The sequence below is a fragment of the Coregonus clupeaformis genome, chromosome 30 (assembly GCF_020615455.1).
Source record: "Coregonus clupeaformis isolate EN_2021a chromosome 30, ASM2061545v1, whole genome shotgun sequence".
Taxonomy (NCBI): Eukaryota; Metazoa; Chordata; class Actinopteri; order Salmoniformes; family Salmonidae; genus Coregonus; species Coregonus clupeaformis.
In genome coordinates, this window is record NC_059221.1 from 26,959,002 (window position 1) to 26,985,691 (window position 26,690).

Here is a 26,690-nt window from a genome sequence, read left to right on the forward strand (position 1 = left end):
AACGTAAACCAGGGAAAAAATACAATACCCTCCCGTGCCAATTATAAACCAACCCTCCCCCGCAGTAAATGTCGACCTGTCCCTAATTTGTAAATGAGCTTCAAATCACCTATCATAACCCAAACACATTAATCCTGTTTGTTTTTGTTGTCATAAACAAACAATCCATCTCATGTAGAGAAACGTGTGTGTTTTTAGTAGCCAACTGTGTTTAAATCAAAGATTAATTCAAGAGAGAGAACTTCGAAGAAGGAAAAGAGTGTCTGGTTTACAAGTATTCTAACGCTGCCCGAATTGGAAATCACCAGTGTCTAAACCATTGTTTAACCCGGATGTGAATCCTACTGTGTAGTGTACCGGATGTTCTTTCATTTTAGCTGAGAAACGAAAATGGGCATGCTAATTGTTAGCCTCGTGAAAGAGTGTGAAATTATCCACAATAACTGTGTTTTCTGATCTTGAAGGAGCTAAGCATTCAACCAAAAACGTTAAGTAAGTAATTACCTATGGTCTTTCAAGTTTAATTATTTTGAATCCAGGCATTAACTCAAGGTAACGTAGCTAAGGTAAGCATCAATAGCTACTTTGCTAAAGTTAGGCAACTAGCATAAGCGACCTAGTCCTTGTTGGCTAACTAGCTTTTTTGAACAAACTAGTTAGTTACCGGTGGTGTCTTATTTTATGGTGACCAACCGTTTTTGTTGCATTTTGTTGTGTGTAAATGAAATGTTTAGCTAACTAACTAGTTTATCTAAATTGAAACTAGTTGACGTAGTTAACGTTAGCTAGCTACGTTTTCACAATAACAAGCTGCTTATTTGTAGCTAGGTGGCTAGCCAGTTAGCTGGGTGGTTTAGTCAGCTAGCTAAGGTTAGCTAGTCATTTAGGGTTAGCGACAGTCGTCAATGTCATCATGTAGGTAACGTTAGCTAGTCAGTACTTTAACGTTAGCTAGCTGGTCATTACTGTCTACAACAAAGTACGTTAGCTTTCTGACTGTTGTGATTAGTGAACTGTAGCTTAGCTGAGGAACGCCTCAATTTAGTTAGTTCTCTTCGAGGCGGAGTTGAGTATTGATAACTTTAGCTAACAACATTGAGTCACCATCAGTCGATACTTGTAAAAATGTAAATTCTGAAAACGCTTACATGTACATATGTTTGTCCTGTACAACTGCAGTCCTTCGGCGGGGTGCTGACATTCATACTTTTAATAAAAACTTTGATCGAATACAACAATGGTTCCCAACCTTTTTCGCTTACTGTACCATCAAGTACAGTTTGCTCTGCCCAGAGTACCCTTTAAGTGTGCGTTTTACCAATAAGCCTATGGTCTCATGAGTCTTAAGTACCCCCAGGGGTACTAGACAAACACTGGAATACAACCATTGATTCTTTCCTAATTTGTCTTGCTCAACTAGAGACGTAGCGGCCTTGACTCACGTACTACATAAACTGATATTCAATTGGCAAAAGCGCATTCCAGGACAAATTCGGTGGTTGCGTTCGATAAAAGTTATTAAAAGTATGAATTTCAGCACCCCGCCGAAGGACTGTAGTTGTACAGGACAAACATAGGTAAAGGTAAGAGTTTTCCAGTCAGACATTCCTACGTGTCACTTTGCGTTTATGAAAATATAAATTTCGTAAGGATGTGGTTGCCTAAGCCTACTGGTGATGTGAACCACTTCTCCAGTCGTAATTTAATATCTGATTTTCTGCGCTGTGCAAGACGAAATGTAGGCCAATTTCATAGGCCTATGTCAACCAATCATATTTCTCTAATCCTTTCGGGCTAAATTCGGAGAGGACAGTTAGGTCTAACTACTTACACAAACCGTGCTTCTAATGAAGAGCTACAGCCATATTAGACTGAAATGTATAAGGTAATTTCGTCAAACGTGTGAGGCTCTCCATGCTCATTAGTTGCTTATTCAACATATTTGAAGCTACTTCACTCAGTCCCGTTTTAATATTCTCCTTTCCGAACCGTTTTACATTCCCTGAGACCAACCAGAAATGTTTCTTTGGCCAAATATTCCCAGATTTTCTTAAAACAGCCACGCTGTTTTGCGCTAGGCCAAAGAGTAGGCTAGGTGAGCTTCAATTGCTCGTTCAGTGCAGCAGACTGCAGGGGTGTAGTGCTTCCGAAACGCACCACTTCTCACTATGGTGCTGGTTTAGTAAAGCTGAATTAGTCTTGGAGGATAACATAATGATTAATTAGTATTCTACATAACATAACCAAATATTATACCATAGAATAACATTATTGTTACACCAAAAACACCACCTCATGTGGACAAAACTCAACAGTGCCGGCTACTAGGCAGACTGTTAATTGATTGCAACAAACTAATGGAAGGCTATATAGTTTAACACCATCTGCTCTAATGTACTCACGAAACAGCAATTCAAGATGATCTAAATCCATATTCCCATGAAACTGATTGAGATCAAATGATTAGCATGCAGACACAGTTTTGACATTTCACTGGTAAAACCTGAAGAATTGTCATTCACGATTGACAGTGATCATACCATGGTCTATTTTGAAATTAGGTATGCCTAACTTGGTGTTTGAAGGTAGCCTATTAAAAATATAAATTCTGTGCATATGCAGGCGTTGCAATTGAAGGATGCATTTTTATGCATATTGTATAATTATATTCAATAAGCTACATTTGTCGGTACAAACTTTGAGAAATTATGATGAAGTCATTAAATGTTTTAATGCTCCCTGGCACCTAAAAAGTTAGCACTACACATTGGGGGGGGGGGGGGGTTTAGTCATTTTAGCAGACGCTCTTATCCAGAGCGACTTGCAGTTAGTGAGTGCATACATCATTTTTTTTATTTTTCATACTGGCCCCCCGTGGGAAATTTTAAATGTTGTCACCCTAGTGAATAGTGTTTTGTCCCTCCTTTTTTTGTAGGAAAGCATTGGAAGTATTCAGACGCGACACAGAAGTTGTTGGGATCGTCCACCCCTAACACAGTGATGACCTCACAGCAGCATCCCCTCCCCAATGCAAACGTCAACCCTCCTCTCCTCGTCCCCCAGAACTCGTCAGCTCACCAGGGTAGGCCTCACATTCATCCAAACCAGCTGGACTCTACTCAGAGTAGTGCTGCGGGGCACCTTGCCCCCCACAGAGGTCTGATGGGTGGTGTGGGGTCCTCGTCGGTGGGGACCTCCAGCGGAGTGGCAGTGAATAGGGGCACGTTGGCCTCCTGCACTAACTCTGCCTCCTCAAGGAGGCTCTCGTCGGGACGCTTCGAACCCTGGCCCGAGGAGGCCGTAGACAATGCTTACGGCTTGTACTCGCTGCACCGCATGTTCGACATAGTGGGAGCCCAGCTCACGCACCGCGACGTGCGAGTGCTCTCATTCCTGTTCGTGGACGTCATCGACGAGTATGAGCGTGGAGGCATCAGGAGTGGCCGGGACTTCCTGCTGGCTCTGGAGCGCCAGGGGCGATGTGATGAGACCAACTTCAGACACGTCCTGCAGCTGCTCCGCATCATCACACGGCATGACCTGCTCCCCTACGTCACACTCAGGAAGAGACAGACCGGTGAGTGGTGGTTTCCTTATCAGCCTTTGCCTTTTTCAGACCCCCTGAAAATGTATTACAAATGAAAGAGCAAACGAAATGTAATGGTGTCAAGACAGAGAAACTTAGATTGCCAATCTGCAAAATGTTATGTTGTCAATCTCCTAAATGTTATTCCGAATCGCCATCATCTTGAAAACACACTTTCTAGTCCCTTAGTTAATAATTGACAGTTTACATTAAATTGAAATATTAAGTCACTAACCAAAAGCATTCATGTCCTTTGCTTTTCAGTGTGCCCAGACCCAGTGGATAAGTACCTGGAAGAGACGTCGGTGCGTTATGTGTCCCCTAGAGGAGGAGAGAGCAGGGAAGCTGCACCCCACAGAAGGACAGGTGAGTCTGTGGCTCTGCATGTATACAGCTACATACTTTTGTATATATAGTGTATGTGGACACCCCTTCAAATTAGTGGATTCTGCTATTTCAGCCACACCCGTTGCTGACAGGTGCATAAAATCGAGCACACAGCCATGCAATCGCCATAGACAAACATTAGCAGTAGAATGGCCTTACTGAAGAGCTTAGTGACTTTCAACGTGGCACCGTCATTGGATGCCACCTTTCCAACAAGTCAGTTCGTCAAATTTCTGCCCAGCTAGTGCATCCCCGGTCAAGTGCGGTTATTGTGATGTGGAAACGTCCAGGAGCAACAACGGCTCAGCCGCGAAGTGGTAGGCCACACAAGCTCACAGAACGCGTAAAAATCGTCTAGCTTCTGTTGGAATACAGTGCCTCTGGAAGCAACGTCATGAAATGGGTTTCCATGGCCGAACAGCCGCACACAAGCCTAAGAACACCATGCGCAATGCCGTCGGCTGGAATGGTGGCTCGCCGCCATTGGACTCTGGAGCAGTGGAAACGCGTTCTCTGGAGTGACGCTTCACCATCTGGCATTCCGACGGACAAATCTGGGTTTGGCGGATGCCGGGAGAACGCTACCTGCCTCAATGCATAGTGCCAACTGTACAGTTTGGTGGAGGAGGAATAATGGTCTGGGGATGTTTTTCATGGTTCGGGCAAGGCCCCTTAGTTCCAGTGAAGGGAAATCTTAACGCTACAGCATACAATGACATTCTAGATGATTCTGTGCTTCCAATTTTGTGGCAACAGTTTGGGGAAGGCCCTTTCTGGTTTCAGAATGACAGTGCCCCGTGCACAAAGCGAGGTCCATACAGAAATGGTTTGTTGAGATCGGTGTGGAAGAACTTGACTGGCCTGCACAGAACCCTGACCTCAACCCCATAGAACACCTTTGGGATGAATTGGAACGCCAACTGCGAGCCAGGCCTAATCGCCCAACATCAGTGCACGACCTCACTAATGCTCTTGTTGCTGAATGGAAGCAAGTCCCCGCAGCAATGTTCCAACATCTAATGGAAAGCCTTCCCATAAGAGTGGAGGCTGTTACAACAGCAAAGGGGGGACCAACTCCATATTAATGCCCATGATTTTGGAATGAGATGTTCGACGAGCAGGTGTCCACATACTTTTGGTGATGCAGTGTATGTGTGTGTGTTGGGGGAATTAATAGAGTTGGTGGAAATAGAGTGACATACATACATCTGTAAATGTCTTTGCACTCCCCACCCACTCCACTAACAGGCCCCCAGCCAGTGATCTGCTGTTCTCCATCGGGGAACCAGGTGGGCCCTTCCCGCACCAAGCCAGGCCCCCCATTACCCAGCCGCAAAAGAAAGAGGGCCTACGCCACAGGGGACTGCAGGGAGAAGCAAACCTGTGGTAAGGGCATTTTGAGTGTTTATCATGAAAGCACTAAAAAAATAATTCTAAATTAACTTTATGCTGTCAGAGGTTGTATCTGCTTTTCGACAGTTATTTAATGACAATGAATGACAAAGGAGTTGGCTAAAGCACATGCATCTGCATCCAAATTATACAGACGCTGATTAAAAATTAAAGATTGTGGCATGATTCATTGACAGTATAATTTCCATGGCAATGGACGGCACACCTCTTCCTCTGTGTCACTACTCCCCTTGCTCTTCCCTATTCACCCCACACCCCGGCAGACATCCGCCTACGAGTGCGCGCTGAGTACTGCCAGCATGAATCAGCGCTTCAGGGAAACGTTTTCTCCAACAAGCAGGAGGCTCTGGAGAGGCAGTTTGAGCGGTTCAACCAGGCAAACACTATCCTCAAGTCCCGGGACCTGGGCTCCATCATCTGCGACATCAAGTTTTCGGAGCTCACCTACCTAGATGCTTTCTGGCGGGACTACATCAACGGCTCCCTGCTGGAGGCCCTGAAGGGCGTCTTCATCACAGACTCACTCAAACAGGCGGTGGGCCATGAGGCCATTAAACTGCTGGTCAATGTGGATGAGGAGGACTATCAGGCCGGCCGCCGCAAGCTGCTCCGGAACCTGGTCACAGGATTGGGGGCAGGGTCTGCAGCTGGAGCTGCAGCCGCACCCGGAGGGAGCAGAGAGACTCCATCCTAGAAACACGTGCTTCTGCTGCTTTTAGCAGAGGGGGCACCCGTGTCCCAAATAAGAGAAATTGACTTTATGGCGAGGACAGGAGCAAGGAAAGTGAAAAGGCTGTTCTGTTTCAGGAAGAAGTATGAAGGAGAATGCTGGGTGCCCTACCCTTTCATATATAAAGGGAATGTGAAATAAAAGTGAGCAAAAGCAAGTGAGTCAGGAGATGTGTAGAACACAGACAGAAGAGAAGTGTTTTGAAAGTTGAAGATTTTGTTTCTTCTGCTGAAGGGACAATGCTAATATTTTCTATTGTAACATGTTAGTTGACTATAAAATCAGATTTCACATTTTCTTTTGGCATCACACATTTCTTTCCCAAAAAGTTTTCATGAAATGTCCCCTTGTAGACTATTACTTCACATGGCTATAAACAGGCAAGTCCCTGTTGGGACATTTTGCATTTTGTTTATCGCCAGACTAGGACAGAATCATTGTAAGCCAGAGACATTACCATCATACAATTATTTGGTAGTAAATAAGTCAGATTTTTCTTCTCCAAAACTGTTGGTACCTTGATGTCAAATGAGCAAATATTGTGAATCATTCTTGTTGAACCAAATCAACAAGAATGCTTCACAATATTTGTTCATTTGACATCAAGGTACCAACAGTTTAGGAGAATACATTTTTTTTTAAACCTTACTGAGTGGTGTCAGAAGTGCTTGAAAATTGCAACACAAACATACATTCAAAAACATATAGAATGCAGTAATATATATATATATATATATATATTAATTAAATGGCAAGTCATGTTGAAATAATTTTGCTCAGTAAATACTGTATCTAGGGCAATTCCACGGAAACAGTGACACTGAGATTCCGATGTTTCACTTTAAAATGTATGTCAAACAAACCTATGATTGCAAAGTTAAACAAACCATACAACTCTATGCACAAGGACTCGTTTGAACAATTTCCACAGAACATTGCAGATGCAAAGTTTGGTAACAGAATGACGGCACCAACAGCACAAACCGTAATACTGTTACCGAACTTTGCATCTGCACTGTTTTTCAAGTAAATGTGTTTTTGTAACATTTTCAGTAGAAATTGTAAAAGTAGTCCTTGTGCATAGAGTTGTGTGGTTTGATTAACTTTGGAATCATTGGATTTTTTGTTTAATGGACATAAAAAAAAAAGTCTCAGTAGCTACGTTTCCATCAACTTGTCCGGTTTTTTATTTTTTGTTTCTGTCGCATTTTAGAAAGTTTGCATAGAAAATTGTTGCCACAATTGCCTGCTATGGTGCGTTTCCATTGAACTGTTTTGTGTCAATAAAAACAGCTGGACGTAATGACGGCACATACCAAAAAAAAAGTGTTGTATAGAAATGAAGTGGTTTAAGTGTTTCCATTATTCATTTAGGCAAATTGCGCATTAATAAATTGGCGACAGCTTGTATGCCCTCCCACCTATCTGTTTGATGTCTCAGGTAGCCCACAAAAGCCAGCATGGATAGAATGCAAGAATTGACTAATATTTGCCATATTCTAATCATAATCATGTGCCAACGAATCGCCACGGTCCGTGCCATGGTGAGACTCCTGTAGATCTTAAATAATTGGATGGTGAAACTTGCATCCAGCCAACCAGAAAAGCAAGGCGAAGCAATTCAGGCATTCTTGAAAGTCAAAGCAATCCTTGTCCTGCAAAGAAACATTTTTATAGTTGAAAAATAGATTTGGCAAGCAGTAGGCATTTACAATTAAATGTGTAGTGGAGCTTTATAGTTACATGATGACATCACGTGCCCCGCGTACCTTCAAAATTATTCGGCAATCATCATTTATTCGAAAAACACAGTTTCCATCATTTGTCGCAATAAAGAACGTTTGCCGAAAGAAAAATCCACCCATGTCGAACGGATAGAAAATTCTCATATCTGCAGTTTCCATTACACGTGGCGCATTCTTTTGATGTGACATTGCTTGGTCAATGGAAACCTGCCTAGTGTCACTCCTACCGTACTGTGGAATTGCCCATCTAGTCTCCCGTATAAAACATTGTTAAATTGTATTCACCCATGGCTCAGATTTCTTACTGATTTGTATGTCAATATTTACATTTAATTAGAAAAAATGTATACATTTGTTCTTTAAACAATTGTTTTATTATAGTTATATTTGTGAGAGGTACAACCTCTCTGCCTCTTAAGTCCACATCAACTCAATCATCTGTTTACTATACCTTTTTTTTAATGTAAATGTAAATGACCATGAATATTCACCTCTAACAGAAGCAGGTTGGCATTTATTGTCATGGCATTTATTGTCATGAATCTTGCCCTGGAGGCAGGGATTCTGCAGAGTGGTCACTAGCTGGCACAGCCACAAAGTCATAAAATCTGATTTTAAACCTAACCTTAACCACACTGATAACCCTAATGCCTAACCTTAAATTAAGACCAAAAAGCAAATTTTGTTTTCATGAACTTTTATGATATATAGCCAATTTTGACTTTGCAGCTGGCCCATCTAGCGGAATTTGCTCTGGCATTTCTCGGCCATTAACCAATCAGGATTAGACGTGACGATTTCACAGGTCTGGAAAATTATGGAATTTGACATTGAAAAAATACAAATTAGATAATGAAATGCATAAATCAAACTCTTCTCTTTCTGAAAGACAAACGTTTTGAGTTGATCAATATTGATTCAATACTATCTTTGATCTGCTTTCCAAGTCATCTCTAATTCTACTACAATGGCTTATTTTGTTTCACGCAAATGTGCAAGACCAGAATAGTTGGTGATTTATTTTGGACCAAATTTTCAGGTCTGAGTTGTTGAGGATTCTATTATGTTTGGCTGGCATAGATGCATCTTTGTCCACAGTTCAATAGCCTACAAACAGTCAGACACAATCAAGCATGGTTAAGTGCTACCCCAGTTAGGAGCCTCCGATACTTGCTTTCGGAAATTAACATTGAGCAAAGACTGCCATTTGACTATTTAATACAGTTCAGTTGGCTATACCTCTGGCATACCATGTTGAATACCTCAGTTTGACGTCTTTCTGATGACATGGTTTTCTAGGCTACATTTTTCTATAGGTTGTGTGGTTGGCTTTCATAGAAGGTCAAAAGCAGTTATGAGTGTGGGGATGTGATTGTTGCTCATTCTTTTACACTTCATACTTGTTTGCATTGTAACACAATGTCCTCTGTATCATATACGCTACAGCAGGTGTCTGCCTCTGTTTAACAGTGTATACAGTGTATACTGTGTACATCCCTGTTACTTTGAACGGATGTTCACTATCCAGAAGATTCCTCCCACACAAAAAGGTAATATAGTTAATCTAGAGTGCAGTATCTGTAATATTTGTATTCCCTTCATTTTTTATTTGTTGGTAAATGAATGTTATAGCCTACAAGATGAGCATTTTGGCGCTTCTGCTTATAATCACTTTTCCCGGATCCTTTTATTTTGCAGAGCTGCAATTTACTTTTTTTATGGAAGATTAAATTATTTTGCCAACTGCTTTCAAAAATCACTGTTGATTTTAACTCTAGTTAATAAAAGGATCAGTAACATTTCCCTTTACATTGTCATTTAATAAAATAGCTAGTCCTAATTGGTGCTAAAATCTAATCTTGGTACATAAAAGGTTCTGTCTGGTAGTTTGAAGTAAGAACACCAGAAATTAAATGAGGATTGTTTAGCAAAATGACACCTGCCATCTTTTATTTTAGGATCAGTTTTACTGCTACTTTTTCTTGCTTTTATATCAGAGAGAAAAAAACATTTAAAAGGAATTGTAACCCAGTTATCTTTAGATAGTTGTATATAAAAAGTCCCCTCAGCTAACAGAAGTTATTGAGTAGTTTGCCATACCAACCCTTGGGCACATGTCAGAAAAGGACACACCACACTTTAAAGGCACTGTTACGATGGGATATGTTTTCCTAATGGAATATAACAAAGTTGCAAACTGGTATCTATTATACACAGTGTAGAAAAAATTAGGAACCCCTTCCTAATATTGAGTTGCACCCCCTTTTGCCCTCAGAACAGTCTCAATTCGTCGGGCATGGACTCTACAAGGTGTCGAAAGCATTCCACAGGGATGCTGGCCCATGTTGACCCCAGTGCTTCCCACAGTTGTGTCAAATTGGCTGGATGTCCTTTGGGTGGTGGACCATTCTTGATACACACGTAAAACTGTTGAGCGTGAAAAACCCAGAAGCGTTGCAGTTCTTGACACCTGGCACCTACTACCATACCCATTCAAAGGCACTTAAAAAATGTGTCTTGCCCATTCACACTCTGAATGGCACACATACACAATCCATGTCTCAATTGTCTCAAGGCTTAAAAATCCTTCTTTAATCTGTCTCCTCCCCTTCATCTACACTGATTGAAGTGGATGTAACAGTTCACATCAATTAGGGATCATAGCTTTCACCTGGATTCACCTGGTCAGTATGTCATGGAAATACCTAATGATTTGTACACTCAGTGTATAGGTTCTATATTCATTTTTAAACATCTGACTTAAGATATTTTGCATGTCTGATCATGATCCCCGGAAACTTGAGACAATTTCTGTAACCTTCTGTAGATAATTCAATAGGCTATATTTAGTTTAACTTTTAACTTTTTAACTTTTTTATTGCGTAGTGCAAAAAAATGGAACTGTTCATAAATTGGAAAGATGTGTATTGTCAATACCATACAGCTAATGGGCACTTTATTTTTTAACTGTTCTAAATATTCAGCTGTACCACACAAACATAGTCAAATCCACCACTCAGAAATCTAGGACATAAAAGCAAGAAATGCATCACTTTGTTTGCCCATATTTGCCTTATGTTGTGTTGACCATTTTATTTTGTAATTATTTTTATTTGTGTTGACCAAGAAAGAGATTGTGGTATTAGGTGAATATGAACATGGTTATATGTGACTAAGTTGTTTAAAAATCTATAAAAATGTTGAATTAGCAATATTGTGACATTGACAAGATTACATTGATTTCACATTTGCTAAACTGCTGTTTTTTATTTTATTACAAGAAAAAGAGAACTATTGATAAACCATCTATTGTCTTGTAGTAGATTTCAATTGCACCAGACAATTTGAATGTACTGTACTGTACTGTAGAATGTAAAACTAATTCTTCAGAAACTACTGCAGTTTTTCCTTTTTCTTTCAGCAAAGTGCCCTACCTAAAACCTTGCAAGTCATTAGAGTTAGTAACAGGACAGAGACTACAACAGTCAGGAGAAGTACCAGCACATCCACATTGTGGTAAGCATACCAGGGTATCTTGTAGGACTCAGTGTGCAAGTGTGCTGCACCCTTGTGTCTCATAGCAAATTCTAGCCAGAAGATGGTGTTGTCCATTGGTTTGAGAGGTGTATCGTGGTGGAGCTTCGACATCCTGTGCATATTCTCTCTGTAGGGCTTCCTCTTGTCCAGGATGTCTGTCAGTGCCTGTGTCATAGGTTCCACCTTTAGGGACGTCACCTCGAGAACCTTAGCCACACCCCTGGCCTGTAGATGCAGCATGTGGTCAAAGATGAGAGGAAGGCCTAACATGGGAACCCCATGGTAGATGGCCTCATAGATCCCATTGGTGCCCCTGTGCGTCACAAAGGCTCTTGTTTTGGGATGGCCCAGTAGGTCGTTCTGAGGCAGCCAGTTCACCAGCAGTGTGTTTATTGCCTAGAGTAGAGGGCTTCTCTCCCGTGTGTCTCCACACCACCTTCTGAGGCAGGAGGGCGAAGGCAGCTGCAATGACCTCTGAGATCTCTAGTAGGAGGCTACCCAGCAGACTCCCCAAAGACAAGTCCACCCTCATCAGCCATAGGTCAGCCCCCTGAATGAGACAATAGATGTTGGTGTTTGGATCGATGTATTTGTTGATCACACCCTGGTATAAGGATCTTGTTATGCCATAATCAATATAAATAGCGATTCCATAATGCAATACGTTTTTCAGTTTGTTGGCTAAGCTAATTTTATCTGTGACCAGCGACCCGATAGTTGGAATGTAAGAAATAGGCGAAGGTGCAATCTCAAAGTGTCCCTCTGCATTAGTGATCCAACGAACGTTAAGCACAATAGGAAGACCCGAGTAATTCCCCAATACAACTCCTCCTGCAAATCCAGGATCGGTCAACATTAAATCAAAGTTGGCTGCCTTCAGCTTCTCCATTAATTGTTTGTCCTCCATGGCTAAGAGGGCCATTTCAGCAAATTAATAGTCTCCTTCTGTAGCTTGATGAAGGACAAAATGGAGCGCTCTCGTGTCCATATCTCCAGGCTCCTCTTAATGAAGTATGCCATGTACTGTGGGTCCTCCAGGCTGCTGGCCCCGGGCACCGGCACTGTGACGGAGGAGCAGTGGGGGGCATGTTCAGGGACGTACCAGCTCGTAGACGAGCGGACCACCGTTAAAGAGTGCCCCCGCTGGTGCAGCTCTTGTAGGAGGATGTCCATGTTGAGCAAATGGCTGCCGTCCACAGGGTACACCAGGATGTTGCCAGCATGGCTCTGAGCTGGGAACACCCACAGGAGACAGGTCAGGAGGAAGAGAGCAGGATGTGGAGGGAAGCAAGGTGGGGCTGCCACGGTGACTAGCATGGTTTGTCTGGAGAAGACAAAGAATGTAACAAATATTGTTGCTTTCTGTGTTTGAGCAATCTAAAAGTGTTTTCATTGACCATTGCGTTCCACCCCCCTCCCACCACACACACACACACATTAAGTAATATGACTCTAGTTGTTTACTATCTAAACCATGAAACATGAATTCAATGCATTGGTTGCATATCATCTTCTATCTTTTTGCTACATTGGCGGCAACAGACTGCCATTGATAAAGAGATAAATCAGTGAGTTACTGCAACTTTAAGATTGCCCGGCAGAAGAGGAAATGAAGCAGGCTAGGCAGATATGTTGGTAGGTGAGGCCATTATTGAGAATAAAAAGTGGTTAGATTAAAAAAGATGAGACTAGCATTCAAATAGCAGTAGTTGTAGTCCAGTGGAGGCTCCTCAGAGAAGGAAGGGGAGTACCATCCTCCTCAGTGAATTTCATAAAAATAGTAAAACATTAAAAAAGTTATCCTTTTTAGATAAAACTATACTAAATATATTCACGTCACCAAATAATTTATTAAAACGCAATTTTTTGCAATGAAGGTCTACAGTAGCCTCAACAACGCTCTGTAGGGTAGCACCATGGTGTAGCTGGAGGACAGCTAGCTTCCTTCCTCCTCTGTGTACATTGACTTCAATACAAAACCTAGGAGGCTCATGGTTCTCACCCCCTCCCTTAGACTTACACAGTAATTATGACTTCCTCCAACCTATTAGAGCTCTTGCAGCATGAACTTACATGTTGTCCACCCAATCAAAGGATCAGAGAATGAATCTAGTACTGAAAGCATAAGCTACAGCTAGCTAGCACTGCAGTGCATAAAATGTGGTGAGTCGTTGACTCAAAGAGAGAGAAAGACAGTAGTTGAGCAGTTTTGAACTAATCAATTTCTTCCAAAATGAAGGGGAAGCAAGAGAGCGATTTTGTCATTTTTTAAAATCTGTTCAGTTTTACTTACTTAGGTAGCAAATGCAGCTAGAGAGTTTAGCCTACTCAAACACCCTTCTCAAACAGAGGGATGCTATGTTAGCTAGCTGGCTATGACTATCCAACACAACACTGGAACTCCTCCAAGTCAAGGTAAGCTTTTAGTTTTACTAATTTATTGCCACCGGGGCCCACTGGTGTAAGTGCTAAACTGCTTACTTGACTGTACACTAATGTTACTGCATGATTGTAGCGGGTTTACTAACGCATTAGTTCTATTAGCTATGTTGACTATGACATTACTTTAGCTAATATGGTGACAAAGATCTAGGCTGTGTGTAGCGGTTATGATATGGCTTGGCTTGGAAAGTTTTTCTTTGCCTGGTCACATACAGCTGATGTGCAAAGGGAAAAGGTGAGAGGAGGAGAGTGTATAGATACGAGAAGGAATACAGCATGGCTGCTATGAAAGTGAACTGTGTTTACGCGTGATCAAGGGTGTATTCATTCCGCCAATTCTGTTGAAAAACTTTTCTTAAACGGAAGCAAACGGAACGAAACGGGGATATACATACCTGAATCTGTCCAATAAAAACTCTGGTTTGCAACTGTTGGACTAATGATTACACCCTAGATCAGCTAGATGCAGGCAAGAGTGTGCAAGGCGGTATTGAATGTGTCACTGTCTGTCCATGTGTCGCTGTCTGTCGCCTCAACATTTTCTCTCAACCTGTGTGCACCTACGTTGTAAACTTTAATTCATAGGCTAGGTTGTAGAAACCTCATGATGGGTGTAGAGAAAATTGTAGTAGCCTTAACCTATCTCTGTTACATTGAACTGGGTGAATGGAATATGAATGATAGTCATCCAATATGCTATAATAGAAATAAGACAATGCTCATGAAAAATAAATGTTGTCCTCCCTCATCTTAAACTTCACTGACCGCCACTGTTGTAGTCATTGTGTACACTTGAACCAAAGTGGGATCCCTCCCTTCACCTGACACCAACCTTTGTGTGAGCCACAATGGACATGGCCAAACAAGTTTTTACAAGATAATGGACTTTTATGTGATGGAATGCACTGCACATAGATTTCTCATTCAGTGTAATCAGAACATTTTGCATCCACTTGTGTAACATAACTTTCCCTGAACCCAAAGTAGGGGGGCTCTGCAAGAGGCAGGGGTTGGACCACATTTATGCTAAGTTATTTGGTACAGTATTATGGATTATTTATTTCAAAGAACAGAATGTAACTTTCAGATATACTCAATTTCAAAATCACACACACACACACACATTCTATGCCAAAATAAAAGGCCACAGCTTACCTTGGGTAGGAAGATATGATGAGCACCTTGTTGTAAGTGGCCCCAAAGAGCCCCTTTAGCTATGAGAGTACATTGAAATAGGGATGAATATCTCCATGGCAAAGTAAAATGCAATGCTGTCAGTGGTTGTTTCTTCACTTCTGCTCAACACAGTTTTTCATAGGCTACTACACCAAACATATATGCCGCACTTTGGCACACCGCAGGAAAAGTAGTAATTAACTTTGACCCAGATTTCTGACATTGTCTATGCCTTAGCCGAAGGAGAGAAGGGTTGATCTGAAGCTACAATGCCTGCCCCAAAAACAGATTATGCAGAGGGGATTATGTACAATTCATTCACAATGACTCAGCCTCTCATAATCCAAAGACAATGTGATCGTGAAAAGTGCAAGATATGAGATTTATTCCTATACAAGCATATTAATTCATAATTAAATATTGTTTGAAAACCAATAGTAAGAGCATTAGCAGTTGTATGATTTCTAAGGGGGAATTCTAGTATTGTGGAATTTGGTCAAGGCTGAGGCTTCTAAGCCAAATTCCCCCCCACCTCCCCACCCCCCAAAAAAATTCTGAACTAGATTTTTTCCCCCTGCTTTAGTCTCTCATTTACATAATGCATGTTTAGAATTGGGTCCTTAGTGACTAGGGAGTTTCCCTTTAAGGTGTAACCCATTGAGATATTGATGCGTCACACTCAAATGACAATTTTCTTGCTTAGTGTTAGACTGGGAAAAGTTAACATGTGCGTTTATATATTGTTGCTGGGAGCTTATTTTGGTTAAACCATGGATTTAAGATATTTACCTCCACTGTCAAAGGAAGATTGTCGGGATTAACTAGTCAACAGCCTTTGAGATTGTATTGAGCTGAATGAATGTTGGCTTGTGTTTACGTTTCCAATGTTAACATTTTGAATAAGAGAGGGGCTTACATCACATTATTACAATAATTGATATGGAGAGAACAATAATTCACTCAAACGCTTTAAATGTTTACTGTGTGAGACAAGCAAACTTGTCAAAGTCACTGGGAAACTGGTCAGAGGGTAAGCCCCCTAAGTGAACCAGCAAATCCAAAATGTTATTGTAATTTCCTAGTAGGTTAGTTTACATGAGCAAAAATGTTTAACTAACTAGGAGATGTTGTGTTTCTAAGTTAGCTTGACGAAACTGACCCCACCCTACTACCTATCATGAAACATGCCTACCCCTCAAGGAATTTAAAGTGGGAAGAGGAAAGCACCTGGAACATACTAATTTGGCTTTGAAACAACCATCTTTGAATTTAAATTAAATTCATTATTTTTTTCCAAAGCTTGTATTCTGTTTTGATAAACAGTGTGTTACTCTTATTCCCAGAGAAGATGCCTTTGTGTGGTTTCTTCAAATAGTGATCATCACGGGTGTTATGTAACATGTATTCAGTGATAAATAAATGCTACCTTTTGTTAGGTATCGGTTTTCCTCTTTGGAGGAATCAGGTGACACACAAAAGGTTACAAAATCTGGCTATAAAAAGGTTCATACATGACAATATACTCATTCTCAACTTTGATCATGACTCTTACACCCAAGCGCAAGTGGTACATAGCATTTGTGATTGCAGGTGAGCAAATTATATTTTAACAATACCATTTATGAATATTTATGTTAACTATTTATGAAAATGTTTGTCCCATATGAGCAAATAGTGTGTTTCACAAAATACTTAAAACACAATATTTTGTGTACTACATGTACACACAGGGCTCTAAGATTTCATATAGTAGTTTTGTGTGTACAGTTGAAGTTGGAAGTTTACATACACTTAGGTTGGAGTCATTAAAACTCGTTTTTCAACCACTCCACAAATTTCTTGTTAACAACCTATAGTTTTGGCAAGTTGGTTAGGACATCTACTTTGCATGACACAAGTAATTTTTCCAACAATTATTTACAGACAGATTATTTCACTTATAATTCACTGTATCACAATTCCAGTGGGTCACTAAGTTGACTGTGCCTTTAAACAGCTTGGAAAATTCCAGAAAATTATGTCATGGCTTTAGAAGCTTCTGATAGGCTAATTGACATAATTTGAGTCAATTGGAGGTGTACCTGTGGATGTATTTCAAGGACTACCTTCAAACCCAGTGCCTCTTTGCTTGACATCATGGGAAAATCAAAAGAAATCAGCCAAGACCTCAGAAAAAAAATGGTAGACCTCCACAAGTCTGGTTCATCCTTGGGAGCAATTTCCAAACGCCTGAAAGTACCACGTTCATCTGTACAAACAATAGTACGCAAGTATAAACACCATGGGACCACACAGCCGTCATACCGCTCAGGAAGGAGATGCGTTCTGTCTCCTAGAGATGAACGTACTTTGGTGCGAAAAGTGCAAATCAATCCCAGAACAACAGCAAAGGACCTTGTGAAGATGCTGGAGGAAACAGGTACATAAGTATCTATATCCACAGTAAAACAAGTCTTATATCGACATAACCTGAAAGGTCGCTCAGCAAGGAAGAAGCCACTGCTCCAAAACTGCCATAAAAAAGCCAGACTACGGTTTGCAACTGCACATGGGGACAAAGATCGTACTTATTGGAGAAATGTCCTCTGGTCTGATGAAACTAAAATAGAACTGTTTGGCCATAATGACCATCGTTATGTTTGGAGGAAAAAGGGGAACGCTTGCAAGCCGAAGAACACCATCCCAACCGTGAAGCACGTGGGTGGCAGCATCATGCTGTGGGGGTGCTTTGCTGCAGAAGGGACTGGTGCACTTCACAAAATAGATGGCATCATGAGGAAGGAAAATTATGTGGATATTTTGAAGCAACATCTCAAAACAACAGTCAGGAAGTTAAACCTTGGTCGCAAATGGTCTTCCAAATGGACAATGACCCCAAGCATACTTCCAAAGTTGTGGCAAAATGGCTTAAGGACAACAAAGTCAAGGGTATTGGAGTGGTCATCACAAAGCCCTGACCTCAATCCTATAGAGAATTTGTGGGCAGAACTGAAAAAGCGTGTGTGAGCAAGGAGGCCTACAAACCTGACTCAGTTACACCAGCTCTGTCAGGAGCAATGGGCCAAAATTCACCCAACTTATTGTGGGAAGCTTGTGGAAGGCTACCCGAAACATTTGACCCAAGTTAAACAATTTAAAGGCAATGCTACCAAATACTAATTGAGTGTATGTAAACTTCTGACCCACTGGGAATGTGATGAAAGAAATAAAAGCTGAAATAAATAATTCTCTCTACTATTATTCTGACATTTCACATTCTTAAAATAAAGTGGTGATCCTAACTGACCTAAGACAGGGAATTTGTACTAGGATTAAATGTCAGAAATTGTGAAAAACTGAGTTTAAATGTATTTGGCTAAGGTGTATGTAAACTTCCGACTTCAACTGTAGGTTCTCAGCAAATAATCATTTATTTAATATTATTGGGTTAATCCACAGTGGTTACTCTGCTCACTGACATTTCCATTGTATAAATTCCCTATTGCTTTGCGAAAGTTCAGAAACAGCACTGTGAAGTATATGACTACTAACAGCACTGTGAAGTATATGACTAAAAACAGCACTGTGAAGTATATGACTACTAACAGCACTGTGAAGTATATGACTACTAACAGCACTGTGAAGTATATGACTACTAACAGCACTGTGAAGTATATGACTACTAACAGCACTGTGAAGTATATGACTACTAACATCACTGTGAAGTATATGACTACTAATATCCTGGTCTACTTTGTTTTCCAATTAATCTGTTAACTAATAGCAAATGAGAACTGAAACACGTCTGTGTCCACCTCTTATCAACTCACACATACACAGGACCTTTGACATGGCAATACAATATAACATCTTTACCTCATTGTATGTTTATCATTATTTTCCACTCATGTAGTTGTTTGCACCAATGAAGGAGCATCTCGAGTTCTAGATAGAAGTAAGTATAGTGAAGCAGACTTGTAATTCATTCTGTTATTAAGTTTGATCTTAATAAAAAAGAATAATAATGTAATTCCATGATGGCAATCATACACTGTAGTTCCTCTATATGTGACTATCATATAAATACCCAGTCCCTTAATGTGGGACTTTACAAAACAATTATTTTCCAGCCTCCACAGTCAGTGCTGGAGGAGTACGTTTAGTGGATGGCCCAAACAACTGCTCTGGCAGGGTGGAGGTGTACTATGCAGGCCAGTGGGGTACAGTGTGTGATGATGACTGGGACCTTCTGGATGCCAAGGTAGTGTGTAGAGCACTGGGCTGTGGGGTGGCCCTGGGAGCCCCGGACCAGGCCCACTTTGGCCAAGGGAGGGGGGAGATCTGGCTAGATGATGTGGAATGTTCTGGGAATGAAGAGTCACTGCTTGGCTGCAGCTCAGATGGACTGGGGTCACACAACTGTGGACATTCTGAGGATGCAGGAGCGATATGTGAGGGGCAGTCAGGTAAGTCTGTGGTTGAATTTTCTCAGAATATTTATCTAAACTACCAACACCAGCCAGGGGCTTGTGTGATGCTACCATTTTTCTCCCTCTCTGTCTCTCTTCCTCTCTCTCTCTCTCTCTCAGGTCCGTCCCCTTCAGATTTCCATTGTGAGTAATCTAAAAATGATTCCCCACTGGGCACAGATGTCAATTCAACGTGTATTCCAAGTTGGTTCAACGTAATTACATTGTCATGACGTGGAAACAATAATGATTTAAACAGTGTGTTCCCAGTAGGTCTTTACTCTGTTTCAATTGCAGAAAACCACACTACATGCACAGAAATTATGGTCACATCAGACATACTGTATATTCAAATGTCATGAGAAGAAACCCCTAACTGACACAACCAATTTGCCTCAGTGCAGTTTGTGGTCACCTATCACCAAAAATCTGACCATTATTTATGGTCTGTTTATTTTAGGTCCGAATAAGAGATTTATATTTTAGTCATTTAGCAGATGCTCTTATCCATCATACAGGCACAATTAGGGCATATAAACATATGTTTCACCTAGTCAGCTCAGGGATTCGAAACGGCAACCTTTCAGTTACTGGCCCAACGCTATTACCTGCTAAGCTACCTGCCGCTTTTGAACTTTGACAATGGCAGGTGCTGTCTGTCTCTCCAGCAGTAGTTGAAGGGGAAAGATGTATCACCATACCATTCTCGCTCTCTCACTCTCGCTCTCTCAGGTCCATCCCCTTCAGATTCAAATTCCCATTGTGAGTAATCTAAAGATTATTCCTTACTTTGTTTCAGTTGCAAAACGAGTCATAATACGTATTTGTAAAACAAAAAGTCAGTGCCCGTAAAGTGTTTCTCCCTTTCCCTTCCTCTTAACTCAAACAGCTGACTTGACAGTGCGCCTAGTTGATGGTCCCAATCGCTGCTCTGGCAGGGTGGAGGTCTACAAGGATGGGAGTTGGGGGACAGTCTGTGATGATAACTGGGCTTTGCTAGATGCCCAAGTTGTGTGTAGGGAGCTGAGCTGTGGACCAGCCACAGAGGCTCCTCACCAGGCTCACTTTGGTGAAGGGAGTGGCTCAATCCTATTGGATGATGTGGCGTGCATGGGAAGTGAGGGATCTTTACTGGAATGCAGGTCTGGAGGGATAGGAAACCATGACTGTGGCCATGATGAAGATGCCAGTGTGACTTGCATGATGGGTAAGTCTGTCTACAATTACAGTAGACAAAAATAGTTTATTTTCAGATTAATTAAGGATCATTTATTACCTGTTTTTCACAATATCTCACTCTCGTTGTCAATTTCCCTTCTCCATATTTTCCTAACCTCCAATTCAAGAACAAGAGGACCCATTTAGAAACAGTAAGATCAATTCCATACAACTATATTATAAGTGTATCATGCGGGGCAGTGGGGTACGGTGTGTGATGATGACTGGGACGTGAGCGATGCTGACGTGGTCTGCGGACAGCTCAGCTGTATGTGGGCTATGGATGCCCCCGGATGGGCCTGGTTTGGTATGGGAGTTGGTATTCATATTCTGCTGGACAACATGGCCTGTGTTGGAACAGAGGACTCTCCCTTTGACTGGCCCTCTGATGTGATGGGTCAGTACAACTGCATGCATCCTGAGGATGCAAGTGTGGTCTGCTTAGGTGAGATTAAAGGGGAAGTTCCATATTCAACTGTTAGATGGTTCCTGATCCTGAAACTAGTTTATGGGCCAAGAGAACTGTAATCCATATTTCAGTTTCCTTTAAACAGCCACTGTAACCTTTAGTTAATTTAAAGCACAGTTAGCTTTATTTATTTATATAGCACTCTAAGGTTACATACAGTGGGTTCCGAAATTATTGACATCCTTAATAAAGATGAGCAAAAATGACTGTATAAAATAAATCATTAAAATACTGAGCTATATTGTATGCTAAATTTTTTGGGGGAATTATATTATTTCATACTAATATAACTGCTCAGAGAAAGAGATTTTATTGCACAAGTAATACTTATTTTCTCTCAATAGGTAAGGGTCAATTGTCACAGTGCTTAGTTAAGAGACGGTAGACGGAGCGCTCGTGGAGTGACATTCTTTTTATTTAAACTTGTCACACTAATAAGAATTCAAAAATAAACAAGGAGAGACAAGCACCAAGTGACTTACATGCTGTGGACACAATTGCAGACACACACGAACAATGATCCACACACAGGTGGACGTGAGAGGTGCCTGAATACTATCCCCAATCAGAGACAAACTCTAGACAGCTGTCTCCGATTGGGGATCATAAACCACCCCTAGTTATGATGTGAGGGCTTGACTGTGGTCCTACCACTCCCCCTAGTGGGAGTAAGGCCTAACCACACTCAAACCCTCACATCAATACCTTTCAACACCTCACTCTGCGAGGTTAACAGTGCTGAGCCTTTTTCTAAAATGGTTTATGAGTTGGAGAACACATTGGGAGGGATCTTATACCATTACTCCAAACAGGCAACCAGGTTTTTGGTTAAAATGTCCTGGTACTGGGTAAAGTTCCTGATGTCATCGACCTTAACAAGTGCCCCAGGACCAGTGGAAGCAAAACAGCCTCATAATATCAAAGATCCACTGCCATATTTTACAGTAGGTACTGTATGGGTTATTTTCTGCTCATGCATTCTCATTTCGACACCAAACCTACCACTGGTGTGCATGGTCAAAGAGCTCTATTTTCATGTCATCCAACAAATGTAAACACCTGGAGTTTGCTAAATGGCATTGGCACTTGGATTGGAACCAGTTCTTTGGTCAGAAGACATAAAAATAGAGCTCTTTGGCCACGCACACCAGTGGTGGGGTTTGGCGTCGAAATGAGAATGCATGAGCAGAAAAGAACCCCATACTTACTGTAAAATATAGTGGTGTATTTTTGATGTTATGGGGCTATTTTGCGTCCACTGGTCCTGGGGCCCTTGTTAAGGTCAATGGCATAATCCTGCAGCAACAGGAAATGTGAATTATTATGTGGATTATAATTAATGGGCATTTTTGTTGGGGTTGATACATTTTTCGTAAGGGAAACTCAAGTCTGAAATTTCAAAGTGGAAATGACAAACTTCAGAAGCCTTCTTAAACCTCAAATACACTACATGTTCTAAATGTCCTGCATTGCAGGAAAGGTATCCTACAACAGGGTGATCAAATTAAGATCCTACATCTGTAAATTGTCTTCATGTTCCATCTACAAAGTTTTCAACTCAACAACAATCCCACCCCGTCATCTTAACAGTTCTCCCTGTCTTTTACAGTTGTCATTTCCAGCGTGCGTCTGGTCAACGGTCCCAACAACTGCTCTGGTAGAGTGGAGGTGTTCGACTCTGGCCAGTGGGGTACAGTGTGTGATGATGGCTGGGATCAGAGGGATGCTCAGGTGATGTGCAGAGAATTGGGCTGTGGAGAAGCACTAGAGGCCTTTGGATCTGCCAGGTTTGGAAAGGGCATGGGCTCCATCTCTCTGGATGACCTTGCCTGTTCTGGCTCTGAAGACTCTTTGCTGCAGTGTCCCCACAGTGGACTGGGGAACCATGACTGTGGCCACCATGAAGATGCAGGAGTCACCTGCACTGGTAAGATGACTGTTTGTGGCAAGAAGTTTACATATCATGATATTGTCTATGTTGGTAACTGTACTAACGTTTGTGGAACAAATCCCATTCAAGTCATGGTACCGATATTAACATTTTTCCCACATCATGTTCAAATCATCTATAAGTGACTTTGTTGATTTTCACAATACATTTTAGATGTTTTAGATGATTTGGACATGATGCACAAAAAAATGCTAATGTCGGTACCAGGATTTGGATTGGATTTGTGCCACAAATGCTAAAACGTTAGCATTTGTAAGCAATGCCAGCAAAACTAAACCAAAGCATGGATTGCTGTCAAACCTTGTCCGTAGACTGCTTACAGGGCAAGGACACCAATGTAATTTTGTACTATGAGTGAACTATCCCTTTAAGCAGAAATCTGTCAAAAAGTTGGTGCTAGCAACTTGGCGCTGGAGGAGATGGCTGCCGTTTTACGGGCTCCTAACCAATTGTGCTATTGTGCTATTGCTATTGCTATTGTGCCAGACGGATTACCAGGACGTGTACTCCGAGCATGCACCGACCAACTGGCAAGTGTCTTCACTGACATTTTCAACATGTCCCTGACTGAGTCTGTAATACCAACATGTTTCAAGCAGACCACCATAGTCCCTGTGCCCAAGAGCACTAAGATAACCTGCCTAAATGACTACCGACCCGTTGCACTCACGTCTGTAGCCATGAAGTGCTTTGAAAGGCTGGTCATGGCTCACATCAACACCATTATCCCAGAAACCCTAGACCCACTCCAATTTGCATACCGTCCCAACAGATCCACAGATAATGCAATCTCTATTGCACTCCACACTGCCCTTTCCCACCTGGACAAGAGGAACACCTACGTGAGAATGCTATTCATTGACTACAGCTCAGCGTTCAACACCATAGTGCCCTCAAAGCTCATCACTAAGCTAAGGACCCTGGGACGAAACACCTCCCTCTGCAACTGGATCCTGGACTTCCTGACGGGCCGCCCCCAGATGGTAAGGGTAGGTAAACACACATCTGCCAATCTGATCCTCAACACGGGGGCCCCTCAAGGGTGCGTGCTCAGTCCCCTCCTGTACTCCCTGTTCACCCATGTCTGCATGGCCAGGCACGACCCCAACACCATCATTAAGTTTGCCGACGACACAACAGTGGTAGGCCTGATCACCGACAACAATGAGACAGGCTATAGGGAGGAGGTCAGAGACCTGGCCGTGTGGTGCTAGGATAACAACCTCTCCCTCAACGTGATCAAGACAAAGGAGATCAGGAAAAAGAAGAGGACCGAGCACGCCCCCATTCTCATCGACAGGGCTGTAGTGGAGCAGGTTGAGAGCTTCAAGTTCCTTGGTGTCCACATCACCAACAAACTAACATGGTCCAAACACACCAAGACAGTCGTGAAGAGGGCACGTCAAAGCCTATTCACCCTCAGGAGACTGAAAAGATTTGGCATGGGTCCTCAGATCCTCAAAAAGTTATACAGCTGCACCATCGAGAGCATTCTGACTGTTTGCATCACTGCCTGGTATGGCAACTGCTCGGCCTCAGACTGCAAGGCACTACAGAGGGTAGTGCGTACGGCCCAGTACATCACTGGGGCCAAGCTTCTTGCCATCCAGGACCTCTATACCAGGCGGTGTCAGAGGAAGGCCCTCAAAATGGTCAAAGACTCCAGCCACTCTAGTCATAGACTGTTCTCTCTGCTACCGCATGGAAAGCAGTACCGGAGCGCCAAGTTTAGGTCCAAAAGGCTTCTTAACAGCTTCTACCCCCAAGCCATAAGACTCCTGAACAGCTAATCAAATGGCTACCCGGACTATTTGCATTGTCGTTCACCCCCCCCCCTTTACGCTGCTCCTACTCTTTGTTTATTATCTATGTATATTCACTTTAACATATTACATCAATTACCTAGACTAACCTGTTTCCCCGCACATTGACTCTACCGGTACCCCCTGTATATAGCCTCACTACTGTTATTTTACTGCTGCTTATTTTTCTTAAAACTGCATTGTTGGTTAAGGGCTTGTAAGTAATCATTTCACTGTAAGGTCTACACCTGTTGTATTCGGGCGCATGTGACAAATAAGATTTGATTTGATTTGATACCTAGATGTTGTGTAAAAGTGTGTGTGAACTTGTAATTTTTATCATTTTAATATGTGGTTAGCCTATGTGTCAATGTTTCACTGTTTTTCTCATTTTAGGTACTGCTTCTGGGGGCTTCTGAAAGCATGTAGAGCTCTCATCCATCCAGTCTAGTAGTAAGAATGGTCAACCATAGATACTGTATGTACTTTCAAATGATATTTATATGATGCCAACTCTCTCCATCTGGGACATGCTGTTGTGCAAATCAAACACACTTCTAAAAATACAGTGCAGAAAACCATTATCAGTAACTATTTAATTCTGGCTAGAGGGAATTTTTTGCTTTCAGCAGGGAATATGGCATCCAACCATTTAAAATCCTGCCTCATTTTATCATTCATAATAGCCCTCTTTAATGACACAATGCCAAGAAGGTTGCTGTGTCAGAGTTTCCAGATTGAGAAGGTGAAGACAACCCAGGCCAGCCAAGCCCCAAAAGCCTTCTAAATTTGAACACAAATACAGTTAAAATGCAATCACATGAGGTATAAGATGAATATGCATAAGGTGTTGAAAATTATTTGTATAGTGTTGACAATACTGTAACTAATAAATTAGAAAGTGAACTGAAATATAATTCAAAAAAATCATCAGAGAAAATAATGGGCAATTTTTAATTTATGGATTTAATTTCAATTCATTACATGATATTTAGTCATTTAAAAGTTTGTGTTGACATTTTTCTAGTTCTACAAAACATTGTATTTGTATTCCTGCATAGTTTGCTTTCTACAATTAACAGGACCGTGAGTCCTATTACCAGGCTAATGTACTGTGAATTATTATCATTTATCTTGGATTAAATCAAAGTAAAGAATACTGAATTGTTATTCCAAGATTTTTACCATTTCTTTATTTTCTTTGGGATTTTACCAATATATTCACCAAGTTGCACATAAGGAAGGGTACATTCACATGCTAAATTCCTCTCCATCCACTCCATCAATAGAGAGCAACAATAGGTCGTTGTTAGATGATCAAGGTATCTAATTAAGCTTTACAATGTAGGCTAACTTGAACATTAGACTTTTCCCAAAATATCAATTAGGAATATATTTTTCAAAAGCCTTCCTACTACATCCTTTCTTTATTGTCCTCCTATCTCTCACCCACAATCACCATCATGGTTTCACATCGTCACGTTAGGCTTATGGGAGGTGCCCTGCTGTTTAATGAATAAACATTAGTGAGACAATCACATTTATGACATGAAAGAGGCCCAGCAACTCAGCTCATTTCACAGGGTGAGCCTTAATAATCTCTACCTAGATTCTGAATATGCAATCAGGCAATTCCATTTTATGCCAGAAGAGGGATAACTTCCAGTTGCGGTATGCTAGAGCCCGGCAGATCTCAATTCACATCTGTTACTATTCTGATAGGACATTTAAAGGATTTCAAATGAATTAATTGAGTATGTAAATTGTTGTGTGGGTGTTGCTTTAA

The 26,690-nt window shown here is 41.5% G+C and overlaps 2 protein-coding genes and 1 pseudogene across 3 annotated transcripts; 2 read left to right on the forward strand and 1 right to left on the reverse strand.

The window, feature by feature from the left end:
* The first annotated feature begins 370 nt into the window (after positions 1-370).
* Positions 371-7,345, forward strand: LOC121545546 (death effector domain-containing protein-like). Its single transcript, XM_041856146.2, has 5 exons — positions 371-492; positions 2,936-3,577; positions 3,851-3,952; positions 5,222-5,359; positions 5,650-7,345. The coding sequence occupies exons 2-5, from the start codon at positions 3,001-3,003 to the stop codon at positions 6,078-6,080; spliced, it is 1,248 nt and encodes a 415-aa protein (XP_041712080.1). The 5' UTR covers positions 371-492; positions 2,936-3,000; the 3' UTR covers positions 6,081-7,345.
* Positions 7,346-10,519: 3,174 nt separating this feature from the next.
* On the reverse strand, positions 10,520-22,334 carry LOC121545547 (annotated as a pseudogene).
* Positions 19,864-25,994, forward strand: LOC121545549 (deleted in malignant brain tumors 1 protein-like). Of its 2 annotated transcripts, XM_041856147.1 has the most exons (5): positions 19,864-20,226; positions 20,354-20,671; positions 20,811-20,834; positions 22,761-23,078; positions 25,301-25,994. In XM_041856147.1, exons 2-5 carry the CDS (start codon positions 20,575-20,577, stop codon positions 25,321-25,323), a joined length of 462 nt encoding a protein of 153 aa, XP_041712081.1. In that variant the 5' UTR covers positions 19,864-20,226; positions 20,354-20,574; the 3' UTR covers positions 25,324-25,994. The 2 variants fall into 2 exon arrangements, with proteins under 2 accessions (XP_041712081.1, XP_041712082.1); XM_041856148.1 differs by lacking the exon at positions 19,864-20,226 and having other exon boundaries at positions 20,300-20,671.
* Positions 25,995-26,690: the final 696 nt, after the last annotated feature.

What these genes read in the sequence shown, in the direction of transcription:
- LOC121545549 (XM_041856147.1), top strand. Translation starts at nt 20,575, where the DNA reads ATGGGAAGTGAGGGATCTTTACTGGAATGCAGGTCTGGAGGGATAGGA. An exon ending in CAGTGTGACTTGCATGATGG is followed by an intron (nt 20,672 to 20,810) that starts GTAAGTCTGTCT and finishes CTCCAATTCAAG; the next exon opens with AACAAGAGGACCCATTTAGA. An exon ending in AGAGGACCCATTTAGAAACA is followed by an intron (nt 20,835 to 22,760) that starts GTAAGATCAATT and finishes TGTCTTTTACAG; the next exon opens with TTGTCATTTCCAGCGTGCGT.
- LOC121545546 (XM_041856146.2), top strand. Translation starts at nt 3,001, where the DNA reads ATGACCTCACAGCAGCATCCCCTCCCCAATGCAAACGTCAACCCTCCT. An exon ending in ACTCAGGAAGAGACAGACCG is followed by an intron (nt 3,578 to 3,850) that starts GTGAGTGGTGGT and finishes TTTGCTTTTCAG; the next exon opens with TGTGCCCAGACCCAGTGGAT. An exon ending in TGCACCCCACAGAAGGACAG is followed by an intron (nt 3,953 to 5,221) that starts GTGAGTCTGTGG and finishes CTCCACTAACAG; the next exon opens with GCCCCCAGCCAGTGATCTGC.